Source organism: Hyperolius riggenbachi, chromosome 4 (assembly GCF_040937935.1).
Source record: "Hyperolius riggenbachi isolate aHypRig1 chromosome 4, aHypRig1.pri, whole genome shotgun sequence".
Lineage (NCBI taxonomy): Eukaryota > Metazoa > Chordata > Amphibia > Anura > Hyperoliidae > Hyperolius > Hyperolius riggenbachi.
This window is the reverse complement of record NC_090649.1, coordinates 235,103,723-235,122,344: the sequence shown is the minus strand read 5'-3', so window position 1 is coordinate 235,122,344 and position 18,622 is coordinate 235,103,723. Positions and strand designations below refer to the sequence as shown.

General features: G+C 41.2%; 1 protein-coding gene and 1 long non-coding RNA gene across 5 annotated transcripts in view; both read right to left on the bottom strand.

The window, feature by feature from the left end:
• Positions 1 to 461: 461 nt before the first annotated feature.
• Positions 462 to 5,243, bottom strand: LOC137571805 (uncharacterized). Its single transcript, XR_011031442.1, has 2 exons — positions 3,426 to 5,243; positions 462 to 3,354 (listed from the first exon to the last, which is right to left on the bottom strand). It is a non-coding gene; the product is annotated as an uncharacterized lncRNA (long non-coding RNA).
• A 4,049-nt stretch (positions 5,244 to 9,292) lies between these two features.
• The window catches only part of FAM135A (family with sequence similarity 135 member A), a 180,272-nt gene continuing 170,942 nt past the window's right edge, over positions 9,293 to 18,622 (bottom strand). For all 4 annotated transcript variants that reach the window (XM_068281457.1, XM_068281459.1, XM_068281458.1 and 1 more), the window contains 2 exons: positions 13,240 to 13,353; positions 9,293 to 10,601 (listed from right to left, as the gene is read on the bottom strand). In XM_068281457.1, the coding sequence (XP_068137558.1) occupies positions 10,396 to 10,601; positions 13,240 to 13,353 (320 nt within the window). In that variant the 3' untranslated portion in view covers positions 9,293 to 10,395. The remainder of the gene's footprint in view (positions 10,602 to 13,239; positions 13,354 to 18,622) is intronic.

Below are 18,622 nucleotides of genomic sequence, written 5' to 3'. Positions count from 1 at the left end.
AATAACGCAATCAGTGACAATGCAGTACTGTGAACAGCCCCATAGAATTGTATGGACAGTGAGTTGTCATGCAGAATTATTCTGCAACGCAACTGACCACTGTGAATAAGACCTAAGGCTGGATCCACACTATAAGCTCTTTTGTGAGTGCTTGTGATTGCTGAGAGCTGTTTCCCATTCACTTTCATTAAAATAACGGTAAAAATCAGGTAAAAATCACATAAAATACATAAGATAAAGATTTTGAGTGATTTTTACCATGATTTTAATGAAAGTGAATTGGAAAAAGCACTCAGCAATCACCAGCGCTCACAAAAGCGCTTATGGTGTGGACCCAGCCTAAAGCTTGTGTCAGCAGATCTTCAGAAACCTGCTGCTTTGGCAGCATAGAACAGACATTGAAATGTAAACATCATAAGCCAAGAAATACAACTCTCAAAGGAATAAAGAAACCATAAGCAAAAAGTGAAATATTTTATTGGGATGAGATATTCTAGAAGGATGAAACAAATGATTTCACTTTTTCCAATCACAGTAAACCAAAATAGGATTATACCGCTACGCTCAGTTTCAAAAATCAGCTCCAAAATGTTAGAAAACATACAAATGCATTTAAATAATTACAAAACAATGTTAAACACAAATAAGACAATTAAAATATATCCATTAATTCCACAGGACAAAAGTGTTCTAAAGTTTTCATTGTATTTTTAAAACCATCCCAAGTGTAAGATTGCTAAAACATTGTTATAAATCTATGCATCAGTTCTAGATATTACCAATGCAGTAAGAATTCTGAGAAGCCAGCTCCTTTCCATCATGGATGAGACCATTTGTTTAGCAGAGGACTTTGGCAATATGAATGAGAAAGAACCCTAAAGATGGGGTTTCCAGTTTACACGGAATCCTTTTTCTGCTTAGAACATCCCTGTTACGTATCACAGAGGGTTTTTCTACACCTTGTAAACATTGTTCCACTGTATGGAGTGCTTGGTAGAATGTAAAATACGACTTACAGGGAGAAACATTGTATTTCATTAGTCACATTTTAATACCCAACTTCATTAGCAATTGGTGCTGGGGTTGAAATGTGGACTGGCAGCAGCTTCTGGTCAAACCCAGAAATGAATAAATATTTGTTTTGCCTCTACAGAGGCAGCCATGTTTCACTCTAAACCAACAGTCAATTCCCTGGCCACCAGTAACAGCTCTAAAACTATTCCCTGGCCACCAGTAACAGCTCTAAAACTAGGGGCACAGACCCCAGCAAGGCTGCTACAGAGTTAAATGCAAAATGTCATATTCACCATGTGGTTCTTGCAAATGCTTGTTCGAATCACCACATCAGTTTTCACTGGATCCTTACTGGCCTGTATAGGCTCTGACATGTATTATAATGCTGTGGATGGGGCTTAGCTGTGAGAAACCTGGCAAGCTCCCTCAATGCAAAAACTGATCTGAGGATTAGGAAAAAAAAATCTTGCAGGTGTGTTCCTGCACTTTGCCATAATGGTTAGTCGCTGTCATTATCGGACAGGGTTTCTTTAACCTGCTCTGGATTGCAGGTAATTGAAATCTACATCCTGTTTACGGTCTGGCACCTCTGCAAGGGTATGGATTTCATTGTCTTGTCCCCCACGCTTCTGTCGCTATCGCTGCTATGCTGCCGCCACTGCACTACGCTCACTTAGCTGTCTAATGACAGCTGAGCTTTCCTGCGCCTGACTCTGATCGCTGTGAGCCAATCACAGTTATTAACACAGCTGAAAAGGGGGGAAAGGCCTCTGGTCCATAAGGGAAGTAAGGAAAAGGTTAAAATATACAAAAAACTTTACATTTATATCAACAGCAACGGATCTCAGTTTCATCCCCAGTAAGTGTAATGTTAAAATAAGGGTCTAGAAATAAAACATATCTATATTTTTTATTTAGGCATCCATTAAAACCAAAAGCAGTAACAGGTTGATACTTATAAACATGCATGAATTTTACACATTTATATTTAGACAAAAAAGTCCATTAGTTACATTTCAAAGTACACAGCTTTTGTCGTCAGTGCATAATCCCCAAAACATTAGCATGAAAATATTGTTCTCAGAGCTTCAGAGCTATTAAGCACCAATAGTAAGTCTACAGACCTTCAACATTCTTCAATATGAAAAAAAAGTCATTTTCACCAAATCATCAAACAGGTTATATTTCCACGCACTTCTCAAGTATTTACAATGATCAGTATAACCCAATTCTGACAAAGCATGAAAATATTGCAATAACGTTCCATGTTCTGGAGGGTACAGCAAGAGACTACTATGTGAAGGGATTTGGTGCAGATGGGTAAAAAAGCAACATCTATAAGCAAATTTGGAAAGAAAAAAAAATAGTTACTCATTTCTGTAGTTCCAGTGTTCAGCTTAGTGAGCCATTAGGCTGTCTTAACCAATATTTATCCTTTAGTCCAATAAGAGTCAGGAACTGTACTGAACTACAAAAATAATTCGAAAAAACAAATTGGTATAACACCTCTTGATGTCCACAACATAAGGTTTATTTCACATATAAATTGGACACAGGTTAACCAAAAAAATCAGGAGTCAAAGAATGCGCATTTAGACAACCATTGTCCAATGTCTATGTGCAATAAGCCTCATGTTGTGGACAGTACCGATAAAGGTGTGTTATACCAATTTGTTATTTCTAACCTTTTTTTTTTTATATTTTTAATTGTTTATGCATTAGTGCTTCCTGGCAGAGGAAAAAAAAATATTTTTACTGAGCTACAAGCTGCCACATTCCTTCGAGCTGTCAGCGATTCCTACTACACTACAAGAAATACTAAACTACCTTACAAGATGCCTGCATATAAGATTATCAGCAGATTCACATTATAGCAAATCTGTCAGGTCATCAAGAACCAAACAATCCTACAAAGTAGAAGCACTCTGACGTTACCTGTCAATTCTCAAACTAATTTCTGTCCTCTTACAGAACCTGTGAGCCCCAGTTATGTATACATCAAAATCACTATCACTTCCCTTACATTGCCAAAACATACATGGTAAATTAATAGTGCCCCAAAGAGCATCTTACATGGGTCTGTTATGTGAGCTGCAGTAGAAGTCAAGGTTTTCTGTAGAACTCTCAATTGTGAACCAGGGCCCACAGTTTTTACAGAATCATTTTAAAAAAAACTTTAACAAAGGGTCACGGGTAAAAATCAGTCAGTCAGTCAATCTGGTCCTCCCCATCTCATCAACACCCACATAAGTACTAGCTGTAAAGGAAGTAGGAGGGGACAGCAGCCATTTTCTTATTTCGCTCTGTACTACTGTCAAGTCTTTGTGGCCAGCTCTGCAGCTCAGTCTCATTAGGATGAGTATCTGCTGAGCTGCAGAGCTGGCGACAAAGAGTTAATCTTTCAGCTGCACAGGGAAGAGCTAGGGATTGAGAACAGCTGGTGCAACCTACTCTGCTGCCATTTTCTTGCTTGCAGGAGGGATCTTGGAGTCATGTATTCCCCAAAGTTATATCCCTGGAACAGCCACATAAAATTTATGAAATTGTATGTAATGGTAAAGACCAGCTTTCAGCTTTACTAATTATGAAAAATCTATGAAGATGAACCAGAGCAGTAGTTCTGCACCTGCGCAGTACACTCCGGACAACATGGACTTGATTGACAGCAGCGCCCAACGCAGGCGTAGTAGAGGACGACCTGGCGAGGTCGGCCTTGGCACCCGGAGGGGACCGGGAGCCAGCAGCTGAGAGCAGAACAGCGGCATTGAACATAGCAGCTGCCAGGGGCTGGAGGAAGCCCCGGCTAAGTAGATTTTTTTTCTCTAGCCTGGACATTCCCTTTAAAGGAGACCTACCCTCCCTAAACTACCAGTAAGTAACAGTAAGGCAGCATTTGGGCAGCCATACTCTTACTCCATCCCACCACTTACATTTACTTCAGGAGGCTTCCCTATTATGTGCATCATTAGAGCACTAAGTGTTTCTGCACTTCATCAACATTGAGAGCCCGGTAACATTTTGTGCCCTTATAGGCTCACTTTAAAGAGAAGTCACAGAAAAAAACAAAACACTAAAATAAAGAGGTCATAAAGAAATCAAACACCAAAAGTATATCACCAGACACAAGGTATGAAAGTTACAGACAATTTAGTGGCCAGTTTTTTCCTAGTTTGAATGACCAAAACTTTACATTGAAGGAAAAATCATGCATTCAAAGATTATTGGCAGCTGAGATAGTGGGGATGTTAAACAGAAGCTGTTTTCTATTTGTTTTCAGGCCAAAAGCAGGAATACTGTACAACTGATATTCTCTAATGCTGGGTCTACACGTGAAGATTTGTCTTATCAATCGAGCCAGCGGCTCGATTGATAAGATCCGACAGGACCGATCTCGCTGCCGCCGATTCCCTGCGTGTTCCCCACGAGCGGACAATGGCAGGGAATCGAGCGGAAGATTAGCTGCGCCGGCGGGGACGAGGGGGGATCGAATCCGACGCGCGGGCGAGCGGGTATGCGCAGGGATGCGGAAGAGGCAATCCGGCGGCTAATCGAGCCGCCGGATTGCTACGTCTAGACCCAGCTTTAGGATAACTATCTACTACAAATTAATGGTGTTTGTTTAATTGATGGATCTAAAGAAACGTAGAAAGCAAGTAAAGCAATGGTAATATGACATCTGAAGAAATTTAATGATGATATGAAGAATTTAGAATATGACTAAAGGCTAAAAGTTTTTTTGTTCAGTCCAATTCGAATCAAGTAGACCAAAAGTTTGTGCACAAAAACTGTCTCTATCAAAAACTTATTAGGAAAACAAGCTGAGCAGAAGCAGGCAGTAAGTACTGTTTGGAGACAATTATCAAGACTTACACTGCAAGGAGTGCAAACCAGGAGCTGAGCAAGACAGATTTAATATATTAACTACAGCCCAAGTCAGCCAGGGGAATCAAACGTATTTAACGCTATCAAATAATTGATAAAAGAGCTCTAACAGCTCTTTTATCTTTTTATGCTCCAGACCAGGTAAACAAATAAAATAAAATTGGGGAACACATAGGGACCTATTATTTATTTAAATATATCTGAGGCACTAACAATTTTTAGGCATTTTTTATTTTTGGATGCTACAACTCCCTTTAATATGAAGTCATGCTGTTGAATTATGTGCAGTATGTAGTTTAACAAAGGAGTACTTAAAGCGGACTATAACCCTGCATTTCAACTTTGCTCTAAAATATTATTTACAGCATATTATATGCAAAAAGCATTTTTTTTTTACTAGACCAGCATTGGAAGGGTTAAACACAGAGGTTTAAAGTTCAGTGGAGAGATATGCAGAAGTTCAGATAGATACATTCTATTTAGTTACATGTACCTATTGATAAATGTTACACACTCTTTGGCTGTCCTCCAAGCTCCTTCTCAGTCAGAGAGATGAGTCACATTCAACACTTAGATACATTTATGTAAACAAAATGTATCTATTTCAGCTTCTGTGTCTGCAGAAATCTCCAGGAACTTTAAAGCCCTGTGTAACCCTTCCAATGCTGGTCTAGTAAAAAAAAATGCTGGTTGCATATAATATACTGTAAATAATGTTTTAGAGCAAAGTTGAAATGCAGGGTTATATTCCGCTTTAAATTATAAGGCCTTCTCTGAAAAAAGTGTAATCTGCATGGCAGCATATGTTGCTCCAAAACGTGCCTTCAAATATATGAAAACTGCAGCGCACACTTATGCATCCCCATACTATCATAGATGCTGGCTTTTCAGCTGATAGCAAACCACAGGACAGTTTTCCACTTTGAACCTAATCATATTTTAGATGAACTTGAGGTAGAGAAAGCAGCAGGGTTTCTTAATTATCTTCGTTTTTTGTTTTTTTTAATAGCTTTATCTTGCATTTGTAAATTAGGAATAAATGGTTTTTGTAGGTGTTCCAGAGCCTATGCAACTGTTTCTACTACAGAGTCATGACTGTTTTTAATGGAGTGTAAGTGTAGTCTCAAGGTCTGAATGGCCGTTCAGTATTAGCTTTTGGCCTTCTCTCTTGTTCACAAATATTTCTCTGGATTTTCTGACAAGATTAATAATATGTACAGTAAATCATGAAATCCCAAAATATTTTACATTTTTGCATGGATGAATATTAAACTGTTTCACGGAGTGGTTCACCCCTTCCCTCTTTACACTTCAGAAAATCTCCATTATGCTACTGACTGGCTTTGTTGCCAGTTAACCTAACTGGTTGTGAGATGTAATGCTAGTTTTTTGTTTTCCCCAGCATTTTAGAATGTCTCCACAGTATTTGTTGCTCCACTCCTTACGTTTTTAGAAACGTATTGCTGGCATCAAATTCAAAATGAGCATATATTTTTCATACAACAATGTTCCTCAATTTAAACATATGCTATGCTGTCTACAATGTTTTCATTACATATAAGGTTTACATGATTTGCGAAAAAAAAATTCAAATCATGTTTTGGTTTACATTATATAAAATATCGCAATTTTTTTTTTGGGGGGGGGGGGGGGGGGGAATCACAAATGTACCTCTGACAGTCCGTGACCTATACTTCTAAAATGCTTGTGTTATTATTATAGTCTGTGTGATGTCAATCTACATAATTGCAGAGCTGCAGATCTGGCTTTCTCTGCTGTTCAATATTCTCAAGTTGTCTTTGTTTGTTTGTTTTCTTTCTGCAAGTTTAAGCTCTTAATCCAAAGTCTGCTGAGGCCATACATCTGCACTGCTCAGTACAGTTTACAACAGCATACTGGAAGTGCCAGTCTATGGTTTAGCTTAGGCCCCGTTCAGACTGCAGAACGCGGACCGCAACGCATGCGGACCGCAACGCGTACGAACGCACGCCATTCGCGTTCGTATGCGTTGCGTGGCTGATCCCATCACTGAAAAGTGAATGGGACAGCCACGCGTTTTTACAAAAAATGCGTGCAGCATGTGTTCCCGGACCGCACAGGCTTGGAACGCATGCAGTGTGAACATCAGACATTGCACTCTATGCAATGTCTGATGTCGTGCGTGTCGGCTACCTGCACGCGTTTCCAAAACGCGGCTGGAAACGCGTGCAGTGTGAACGGGGCCTAAGTGTATGTCTTTCCTTTCACTACAAATATGTTGCAGTTATTGCATTGAGAGAGAACTAAGGATTTCTGCTGGCCACGCATGGAAGATTTGACAGAAAATCCCTTCTGTGCTACAACCGACCGACAAAAAAAAAATCAATACATAATCATCTGTTTGCCCGGCAATTTATAAACTGTACATAATCATAATACACCTAAAGTCTCTCTTTATGAAGGAGACACACAAGCAAAACTATACTGAGTAGTGCAAGGCTACCTGAATTATTCTTCACTTAGGGATCTATTTATATTAAAAGTGAAAAAAAGTGAAAAAATACTGCTTCACTTGCATCACTTCAAAAGAAAAAAACCTTTGGCCTATTTATAAAAGCAGCAATTGTTTTCTTTGCAACCACAAGTCCACTACTGGATGTACTGGGCCATATGCTGTACATAAACACATTCCATGATCTGGAGAGCAATAAAGTATCCCACATTTCCATTATAAACAATGGGTGAGGGGTGGCAGAAGGTCAGTCTCTTGAGAACTTATGTGAAAGATACAAAATTGCATGTCATGTTTTCCCCCTTTTTATAACTAGGTATGGTCAATGAAATTAAAATAATTCCGAGGGATTATACAAATAACCTATGCACATTTATTCAGCTTGAAAATGGCCCAATCTAATCCCACACCAAGGTAGAATTTGATTGGCCCATTTTTGTGCTACATACATTAACATACAGAATTTACATAATCCTGTATCAACTCATAATTATCTGCATATCATTGACCATCCCTATTTATAAAGAGACTGCTAAATTATTGAGTTGGAACTGCCTTCAACAGTTTCAGCCTCACAGGCTGAATACGCAACTTTGTGCTACAGAGATATGGCAGCTCAAAGTGACGCGAGGCAGCAAATATAATGGGATAAAAAGTGTTTATAACAATAATTCTAATCACATATAGGGTTATTAGTGCCTTTTATTTTTCTGTAAAGTTTTGCATATAACAAGTACTCTCATGAAGAGTGCTTGGGCATGTATCGATTCAAGCAGTACATAATGGTTTTCATTTAGCCTATTGGTGCCTGGATTCATGTACAGTATACAGTATAATGTTCTTCTGAACACAGTTTTTTTTTCTTCATGAATTCCCTGCACTGTATTTGTACAGGGTTGTGTAAAGAAATGCACGCAGCTTTTCTGTAAAATGTTCCAAGAAGAGCTGTCAAAGCTACTGAGTTTTTTTTTTTTTTATTTATTTTTTTTTTTTTTTACTGCTGAGGTTTCTTTGAAATAGCCACTGAATAACTTTTAATTGTACCCATTTCCAAATTACTTGCACAAGTTTTATTATTGTCCAAAGTGTCTGTTTAATCAGTTTGGCAATCTCAATCCCTTGGGTATAAGCTGTCCTATGCTAGGTACACATGATGTGTTTTTTTGGTCGATTTTCCATTCAATCGATGTTAGATTCGATTTTCCGCTCGATGCTCTGATCTTTTCTTATCAATTTCCATTCACTTCTATGAGAAATTGACCAGAAAAACAACCAAATATAATATCGGGACATGATGGAAATTATCTTTTGAACCATCTACCTAACACAAAATTGTATGGTGTGCAGCTAGCACTACTCCTTGCATCTAGGTCAGAAATAATGAACAACTTATTCAAGGTAGAGCCTAGTCTCTGCGATCTGGAACCTAAACCAATCATGAATCTGCCCATTCCATTATATCCACAGGCATTTGAAGAGATCTGACAATCTCCTCTAGTGATATTTAAACAACTGCTTATAGGGGTTCTGTGGGGGTTTGCTAAAGAGAAAAACTGCCACTTACCTGGGGCTTCTATCAGCCCCCTGTAGCAGAAATGTCCCACGTCGTCCTCCACCGATGCGCCGTTCCCTGCAGCTGGCACCGTGCATTAATTGTCTGTGTCATAGACGAATAATGCGTGCTGCCGTCCGCGTCATCAGAAGCTTACTGCGCATGCGCAGCACAGAGTTTTCTTGTATTGCGCCTGCGCAGTAAGCTTTTGATGACGTAGATGGGAGCGAGCGCGGCCGCGCAGCCGCAGTTGGACGCCGTGCTGCGCCAGACCGAGACTGGCGGCGAACGGCGGATCGGAAGAGGACGGCGTGGGACATTTCTGCTACAGGGGGCTGATAGAAGCCCGAGGTAAGTGGCAGTTTTTATCCATAGCAGAACCCCCACAGAACTCCTTTAAGGGACACCTTGGGAAATATTAAGCACTTCTTCTGCAAAGAACTTTTGAAGGCCAAACTGTTTTCAATAGGTAATACCATCCAATGAACCTTCAGAAAATAAATCTACATAGCCTCAGCCTGCTTTATAAAACTGGTGTAACTCAGTTAACCAATTAAAAACTTACTGTACTTTAATATTATGTATGAGCATATGTTACATCCTAAACTGCACAACACTTCCTGCCTGTGCTGAAAGTAATGAATGGCATTTGGCTCTGAATTAAATAAGCTTCCACAAAATATTAAATGTGCAAAAGGCAATTGTGACATAATTCTAACTCACTAAAGCCATAGCTATGTACAGTATAAGAATGCAGTAGGTAACTTTGGTAAATGAAGAATTAGCTCTGTGCTGTCATGCTCTTTGAACTGGAATATCTCTACTGAATAGCATTTACCGAGGCTCAGACTATCGCTCTTTAACAACATTGGGAATAGTCATCTAGCAATCAAATCTATCATGTTTGTTAGCATACAAAGATAATATTTATAATGTAAGGTAAGAAACCCCAGAACATGGTATTTCAGCTATAACATAACAGATGAAGAAGCATATCACAAGTTATCATGTGGTCAGGCCAGCTGACCCTGTGTTAACATCAGCCCATTCATATCAGGACAAACATATATATAAGCAATTTCATTTTCTGCTGATGGATAGACTCCACCAGATACATGGCGCAAAGGACAACCCATCAAACAACTTTGATTGTTTAAAACAGATTGATACAGAGCTGTACAAGCTTGCTGTTATTCATTCTGAAATGGTGAATGGATTTCCATTTCCATTAGGAGACTTGGTGATGACCTCCATAAATAAAAATTTAAAAAAGAAAATCACGAATGTATTTCCAATTGGATGATATAAATTATCTTCCAGTAAAAGGAAAGAAAATGCAAACCGTATATAAATATAGCTCAAAATACAATGGCAGCTAACACTTTAATACCACATAGTTTTAGATTTTTTTGTTAATGAGGTATTATATAAGCATCTGGCATTACCCTCCTTCCTTCTACTGGAAATATCTGAGGCCAGCAACAAGAAAGAATTTTTCCAAGAACACCTCAGAATCAAGAACCGCAATGTGTGCTGCACGTCCAATAAGAGAATTTGCTGTATTGGGCAAGGCGTGAATGACGTCATATCGCACTAGATTGCAGTCTTTGTTCTGCAGAACAGGTAGAAGGATGTTTTGGATCATCTCGGCATACACTGGCCCTGAAAAACAGCACAACCAAGGTCATGGTTAAAATAATTAACAAATTCTTGCCAATGCTTGAGGCAGGGAACACACTACATGCGTTTTTGCACGTTTTGCCGCGAACGGCAAACTGCGCACAATTGTAAAGGCTATTGAAAATACCCTTGGGTCGGAAACGTGTGCTCTGTATGCATTTTTGCGCGTTTGCGTTCATTTCTTTTTATGTTTTCTAAACGCACCGTTTTCTGCTTTTTCCCGCACGTTGCATTGCAGTACATGCCATGCAAACGCATAAACGTGGAAACGCACGTGACAAAAGAACAAAACCCTATGGAAACCTGGGAAACGCAGGGGAAAACGGCCCAGCAAGTGTGTTTCCTGCCTTATACACATGCTAGTATATACGGAGTATGTTTTCATTTCTGAAACACCAATGCATATAATGATCCCGATAGTACCTACAACTAACCAATTACAATAATAACTATGCCGATTATCTGAATGATTTGTTTTAATAGTAGTTTCTCTGTGCACGGGAATCACCGAAGCCCCTCCCATCATAACCTGCAATGCTGTACTCTCACCACGACTGCCATGGCTACTGCTATTCCCCAAAGCAGAGGCATAATTAGCGCCTTAACAAGCAAACCACCCTTTCATAATAGCAGTGAAGGGGAAAATGCAGGAGGCAAAAAGATGCAGCTACCCTCCGCAACTAGAAGCCACTATATGGCGTCATCATTGGAGTTTAAACTATCTATACGTTTAGGGTAATGCAGTTGATTACAGCTGTGCCACATAAAACTGCATATTGGGCACAGCTTCCAGTAATCTACAATGCTCTGATGGTCCATGATTGGCATCCATTATTTGATTTTTACTATATTTTTCATCTCAGAGCAATACAAAGTGGAGATCATTCAGTGCATAAGCATCACTAAGGTATCCACAAACTATTAGGGATTTTTAAGAGACTAAACATGCAATCCAATTAAAACATTAAATAAAAAACTAGGGCACCTATTACTCTTTCACATCGGTAGCCAGTATTGTTACTCCAGGTTTCACAAAACTCTTTCTCACAGGAAGTTGGTACCGGCTTTTCATAAAACTCCCATTACTGAAATGTAGACCCAAACAAAGCAGCTTTTCCTGACACTCAAGTTTCAGAAAATGACTCTGCCTTCTTTAAACGGAGGGTATTTACGATATTTCTGCTCTAAGTGAGCAACTGTGACTTCCCGTGATGGATACACCCCCCCCCCCCACCCCCCCCGTAAAAAAATCATCTCTTTATGCCCCTGATAGCCAGAACCACCGGTGAATGGTGAACCTATAACTTAGACATTTTACAGAGCCACATCAATCATGACAGTTATTGTAAGACACTAAGGCTTCGCTGAGGGCTGGAACCCACTACAAAATGCTATCGCTAAACACAATCGCTAGCATTTTGTATTTTGTATGAGCGGTTTGTAAGCGATTTCATGAGCGTTTTCGTTAGCAATTTTAAAAAGAATAATCAATTTGCCAGCAGTTGTGTAGCGATTAGCATTTTTAATTCTGATTGGTCCTTTCAATTAAATTTTAATTTTCTTACAGTGTGCAGTAATGTAAAACGCTAGCAAAATCGCTCTGTGTAGGTTTTGACGAGCGATTATGCCAGTGTTTATATACTCTACATTGCAGAAACGCTAACGCTCAAAAATGCTGCATGTCCTGCGTTAGCGATTTTGGTCATCTCAACCGCTCCAGTGGAATTTGGCCCATCCATTAACATTAGCTAGTGGTTTGAATCGCTCCCTAAACGCTCACAAAATCTGATGGGTTTCAGCCCTAAGACATCTGCTGAGATCTAATCCATACGGAACTTTGCAAAAGCAGTCATCCATGTAAACTACCAACATCATGGAGATATCAATTGTTTACCTAATGCAGCATGCATCTTAAGGTGGCCATACACTGGTTGATTTGCCATCAGATTCGACCAACAGATAGATCCCTCTCTGATCGAATCTGATTAGAGAGGGATCGTATGGCTGCCCTTACTGCAAACAGATTGTGATTCGATTTCAGCATGAAACCGTTCACAATCTGTGGTGGTGGTGCTGCCACTGCCCCCCCCACATACATTACCTGCTCCACCGGCACGTGTCCCCGCTGTCGTCTTCTCCGCTGGGCTCCGAGTTTCGGCTGGCTTCACTTCTTTCTGTCCGGGGAAGTTTAAACAGTAGAGGGCGCTCTACTGTTTAACTTCTTGCCGGGACAGGAAGACGTGAAGCCTGCTGGACTCAGAGCCTAGCGCGGAGACGGAGCAGCCGTGACAGTGGGGACAGATCAGGTAATGTATTGCTGCTGTATTGCGTCGGTCGTCGGGCATTCGAACGCCGCTATCGACTCACTCCCGACTTGCCGGCGATCGAGAAAAATCTTCTGCACGCACGGCTCGATGGGAACGATTGATTTCAGATGGAAATTGATCGTTCTGTCAGCGTTTGCACAACGATTTCACAGCAGATTCGATCATAGTGATCGAATCTGCTGTATATCGGTGGGAAAATTGTTAGGTGTATGGGCCCCTTTATAGTGTATGCTACACTTAAGAGTATCAGAAAATATTTATAGATAGATTTTGAAAAACTATGTATGCCCCACCTGACTGCTTGTCCTTCAAAGCAGTTTTGCACATTTCAATGCGAGCAGAGTGATAGGGAACATATCGATCCTGAAGGGAACTGACCAGAACCACATTTCTGAAGTGCTCCAGACCTGAAAAAACATACTCTTTTTAAAACTTGTTCTAGGTAAAAAGGTTGGGGAAAAAAAAGTCTATTGACAAATACACAGTCTGAACTCAAAGAGACCAAATTACATAAAATTACATTGGAGATTATTATTGTAGAATACTTTTGAAATGTTTATCTTGTTGAATATTCTATGGGGAGGTGAGTAACTCTTCCCCTATTTTAAATTTGAGCATTGCTTTATCCTTTTGGTGCCTCTGTTTCTGATATAAGCCCCAGTTCCAAGGCCTTAATAAGTGGTGATAATTGTTCCCAGAGCAAACTAAATAGGTTTGAGTTTTTAATAACCTCCTAGATACTCTGTGATCCACCAACAGTAAAGTAAACCTGCTGCTAGTTCATTTACTTAAAAGTGTACGCAAAATGAAAATTAGCTAAAAAACCCTCCAAAACTTACCTGATCTGGAATTGGGCTTGTGAAGCCGCATCTGCTGCCTCACTGGCCCGACACTGTCCCCCTAATGTGCAATGAACTCTTCCCCCTCCCCCCCATCCCCAGTGCACTATACATTACCTCTCCACGTCCACCACTTTTCTTCAACGCTCGTCCAGTTATTGCTGGCCATTACTGCCGCACACTCGATCAAGTAAGTGGGCCCTACATCTTGCAGCATGTTCGACTGATTAGTGGAACCAATTTCGGCCCGTAATTGGTTCCATTGTTGATCGGGCATGCACTTGGGGGCACAGATTTTCATCCGATTCAGATTTTTATAATCTAATCACATGGTCGATTGGCCGCCAAGTCGCCTGATGTATGACGACCTTTAGTATCCACTTATGCATATGCTAAACCTTGCATTCCAACATTAACCATTTTTTTTTTGCTATGCACGCATGCATGTTGAAAGTCACATGAGTCTCTTAACTCTTCCTCTATAATGAGAACATTGCCTTTAGCACTATACATTACAAAGACATTGCTGCAGTGCTATATCTCCGCTATCTCAGCACTGATTTCCTCAAAGACATGGATTAGCAGTTATTCACAACCTTATGCTGGGAATACACAGCTCGATTGTTAGCCATTAAGATGGCTCGATAGATAATTTCCGACATGTCCGATCACCGTTTGATCGTTTGGCCGCTCGATTCATCATTGAAGTGAACTGAAAAGATAAGAAAAAGGAGCGGGAGATAACAAAATCGAGCGGGCAAAACAATCGGGCGCAGAATCGAGCGCCAGAATCGATCCGTGTATTCCCAGCATAATAGAGGCTTCAGATCTAGCTTTAATTACTTGGTTTCTGTGCCAACCAACTACTCAGTGTTACACTGCAAAAGGAAAGACCGCAAGGGAGGAGTAGCTTTGTGCTTCAAATCCAGTTTAAACATTAAAGAGAACCCGAGGTGGGTTTGAAGAATATTATCTGCATACAGAGGCTGGATCTGCCTATACAGCCCAGTCTCTGTTGCTATCCCAAACCCCCCTAAGGTCCCCCTGCACTCTGCAATCCCTCATAAATCACAGCCACGCTGCTGACAAACAGCTTGTCAGAGCTGGCTGTGTTTATCTCTATAGTGTCAGTCTGCTGCTCTCCCCGCCTCCTGCAGAACTCCAGTCCCTGACTGCATCCCTTCCCTCCCTGCTGATTGGAGGGAAGGGACGGGGGCAGGGACCGGAGCTATGCAGGAGGCGGGGGAGCAGCTGAAACTGACACTACAGATGTAAACACAGCCTCACAGCACGGCTGTGATTTATGAGGGATTGCAGAGTGCAGGGGGACCTTAGTGGGGTTTGGGATAGCAACAGAGGCTGGGCTGTATAGGCAGATCCAGCCTCTGTATGCAGATAACATTCTTTAAACACACCTCGGGTTCTCTTTAAGCCCCTTGCTGTAGCTCCACCCACTCTTTTGAATGTCTGGCAGCCCAACTCTCAGCTGAGGGAAAAAAAAAACATACATACTCCTTGTCTACCACCCCCCTGGTGATGGCTCAGCCTTTCTCAAGGAAATACTGTAGCAGAACTTTCTTGCATAACACTGAAACACTCTAGGTGGGTAATTCTGGGAGAGTTTACAGCATGGGCAGGGCTGTGGAGTCGGAGTCGTGGAGTCGGAGTCGTGGAGTCGGGCAATTTTGGGTGCCTGGAGTCGGAGTCGGAGTCGGGAAAAAATGCACCGACTCCGACTCCTAACTGTAATTAAAATAGAAAATATGATAAAATGTTCTATTTCTCAGATAATAGTCATTAAAAATAATGTATATATACAGTAATAGCTGTGCTTAGTCCACAAAAATGAAATAAACCAATCAAAATTAGTTACTTGTGCTGCTTCAATAAAGCAGTCCCCGTATTTTTAAGGTCAGATATACATATCTGATTGTGACTGTATATATGATGCGTACACAGGAATCTCTTATATATACTAAATAACATCTATGCTGTAAGAATAAAGCCTGATGTGTAGCTGTGTCACTAATAGAGATGGTCAATGAGATGGAAATAATTCTGCACTGATGCTGATTTATGCAAATGTATGCACTCCCTTTGCTGATGAAATCAAATAATTTGATATGTTATTAAAATTTGGTTTGGTGACTACAAATTAAAGGGTACCTGAGACGGATGAAAAGTAAAGTTTTATACATACCTGGGGCTTCCTCCAGCCCCCTTCAGGCTAATCAGTCCCTCACTGTCCTCCACCACCCGGATCTTCTGCTATGAGTCCTGGTAATTCAGCCAGTCAGCGCAGTCCGGCCGCATGCCACTCCCACAGCCAGGAACATTCTGCACCTGCGCAATAGTGCTGCACAGGTGTAGTATGCTCCTAGCGGTGGAGTGTGTTCATGCGCACTACGCCAGACTGGCTCAAGTACCTGGACTCATAGCAGAAGATCCAGGTGGTGGAGGAGGACAACGAGGGACTGATTATCCTGAAGGCGGCTGGAGGAAGCCCCAGGTATGTATAAAACTTTAATTTCATCTGTCTCAGGTTTACTTTGTTACACAGTAGTACTATACTCTACATATGCACTCCTCACAGAGCTGCAGGGAATCCACTGAGAATGCTGTGCACATTGAACACAGAGGTGTTGTACAATCTCCTCATTCCCCTGCAGAGTACCTGCACATCATTCTTACATGTACCCACACTTACATTGCCTAGGGCCTGATAGATGTTCTTTGTTCCGGTTTGTACCTTTTACAAGTACTATTACTAAGGACTAGTTTTAGTCTAAAGGGAATAAATATAGTAGTCTACATATCCTTCTCACTTCAGTTGTCTTGTAAAATTCCTAAGCGTTGGCAGTTATGAGACGAATTTCATGTTACATACTTTTAATCAACGAAATTGTAATATGCAAATTAGAGGAGTCGGAGTCGTGGAGTCGGAGTCGGTGGAATCCTAAACTGAGGAGTCGGAGTCGGTGGATTTTTGGACCGACTCCACAGCCCTGCGCATGGGTGTATATATACTCCTCCCAGTTAGGAAGAGAGCTACTTATTTCTATGAATTAACTGGGCTTCTCTCAAGCCATCAACCGCCCTACACACAAGGCCACACTTTGTACTGAATATTCTATTCTGAACTTTTAATATCCAATGTGGAAATTGATCCAGTAGTTTAGTTAGACCACCACGTCTCCTTTACAGCACCAGCTATAAAACACCAAATGAAAAAACTAATAAAATATAGTTCCTTGAAGGTTTTATCACCCCAAAACCTTCAGAACAACCTCAATCTTGATGGAGTGGCAGATTAGAACTTAGGACTTGAACCCATGGTCCTTAAATATGTCTCAGCTGCTTTTGACTCCATAGCTCCCTTAAGCATTAAAGGGACCCTGAGCAAAGGCACTGGGTATGCATTTAAGCATAACCACGTATAATTGGTAATGTTGATACTCTCACCATGGCCTTTGTTAATTGCTCCGCCTCCCTGTTTGCACATTCTAAATACACTGCGGCAGCGACTGCCAAAAGTCGCGCTGTGACCTCTAAACATGAAGCCTGCGGGTCCTCTCTGCGCATACACAGACTATCTGGCTTCTTCTTCCTCCATTTCCCTCCCATCTGCCGTGTGTCATACGTGCACGGCAACATGACGCACGGCACAGGGGAGGGGAACAGAGGAGGAAGATGAAGCCAGGAAGCCTGCGCATTGTGTAGAGAGGATTTGCAAGCTTCCTGTTCCAAGGTCACAGCGCTGCTGCAATGTAATTTAGAACGGGCAAACATAGAGATGGAGAGATTAACAAAGGGCATGGTGAGTGTATCGACATTACCAATTATACGTGGGTATGCTTAAATGCATACCCAGTGCCTCTGTCCAGGGTCCCTTTAAACGTTCTGCACTATTACATCACACTCTCTGGTTTGTTTACATCTTCATAGGACCTGTGTGAGAAATTTGCCCACTTCTTCTCAGACAAATTCCCCTCCATACAATCTTGCCATTCAATTCACAGCACCGGAAACCTATGCAGAGCAATATAATGGATGAAAATAATAGCCTAACACCATGGTCTGATTTCAAGGTAATTACTAAAGATTATATCTTGGATATCCTCTCAAACCTTTGCCTGACTACCTGCAATCTAGACCCTGGCCCAACTAACTTCATGTTGAAATGCCCTGGGCTATTTAGTCTAGCATTCTACAAATGAAAACAACTGTTCCTTAAAAAAAACTCTCCGGCGTTCTGATTATTTCCAAATTTAGGGTCTAAAAGCCGTGTAATTTTTTACAAGCTTTTAGACTCTAAAGACAAAAAAACATTCCACAGACACATCTGCAGCAGCCCCTGCCTATAACTCACTCAGGCACGGGATTACCACTCTGAGCTGCGGATTTCCATCCCGAGCCCGACTGGGGATTACCGCTAAGGAGGTTAAAAGAAAAGAAGGCTTCCACCTGTCCGAAAGAAGCAATCGTCAGGCTGCTACTCAAGAAACCATCCTTAGACCCAGATGCTCTAAACAGCTACAGACCTATCTTCAACTTCCCCTTTCTGGGGAAAGTATTGATAAGGCTGTCCATCTCCAACTTGAAGCCAGGCTATCAAGAAACAGCATCCATGGCCCTCTTCAATATGACTTGTTTAGCTTAGCTTCAGGAGTGGGGGGATAATAGCTGGCTAAAACTAAATGCTGACAAAACTGAGGTTCTGGTTATCAAGGTCAGCGCTCGACAGCAAAGCAGCTCCCCTCCCATCCAGCACAACTAAGGATATGAAGCTCAGACCTGAATAACTCAGACTTTGTGCGCAGCCTGGCTGGACTGAATG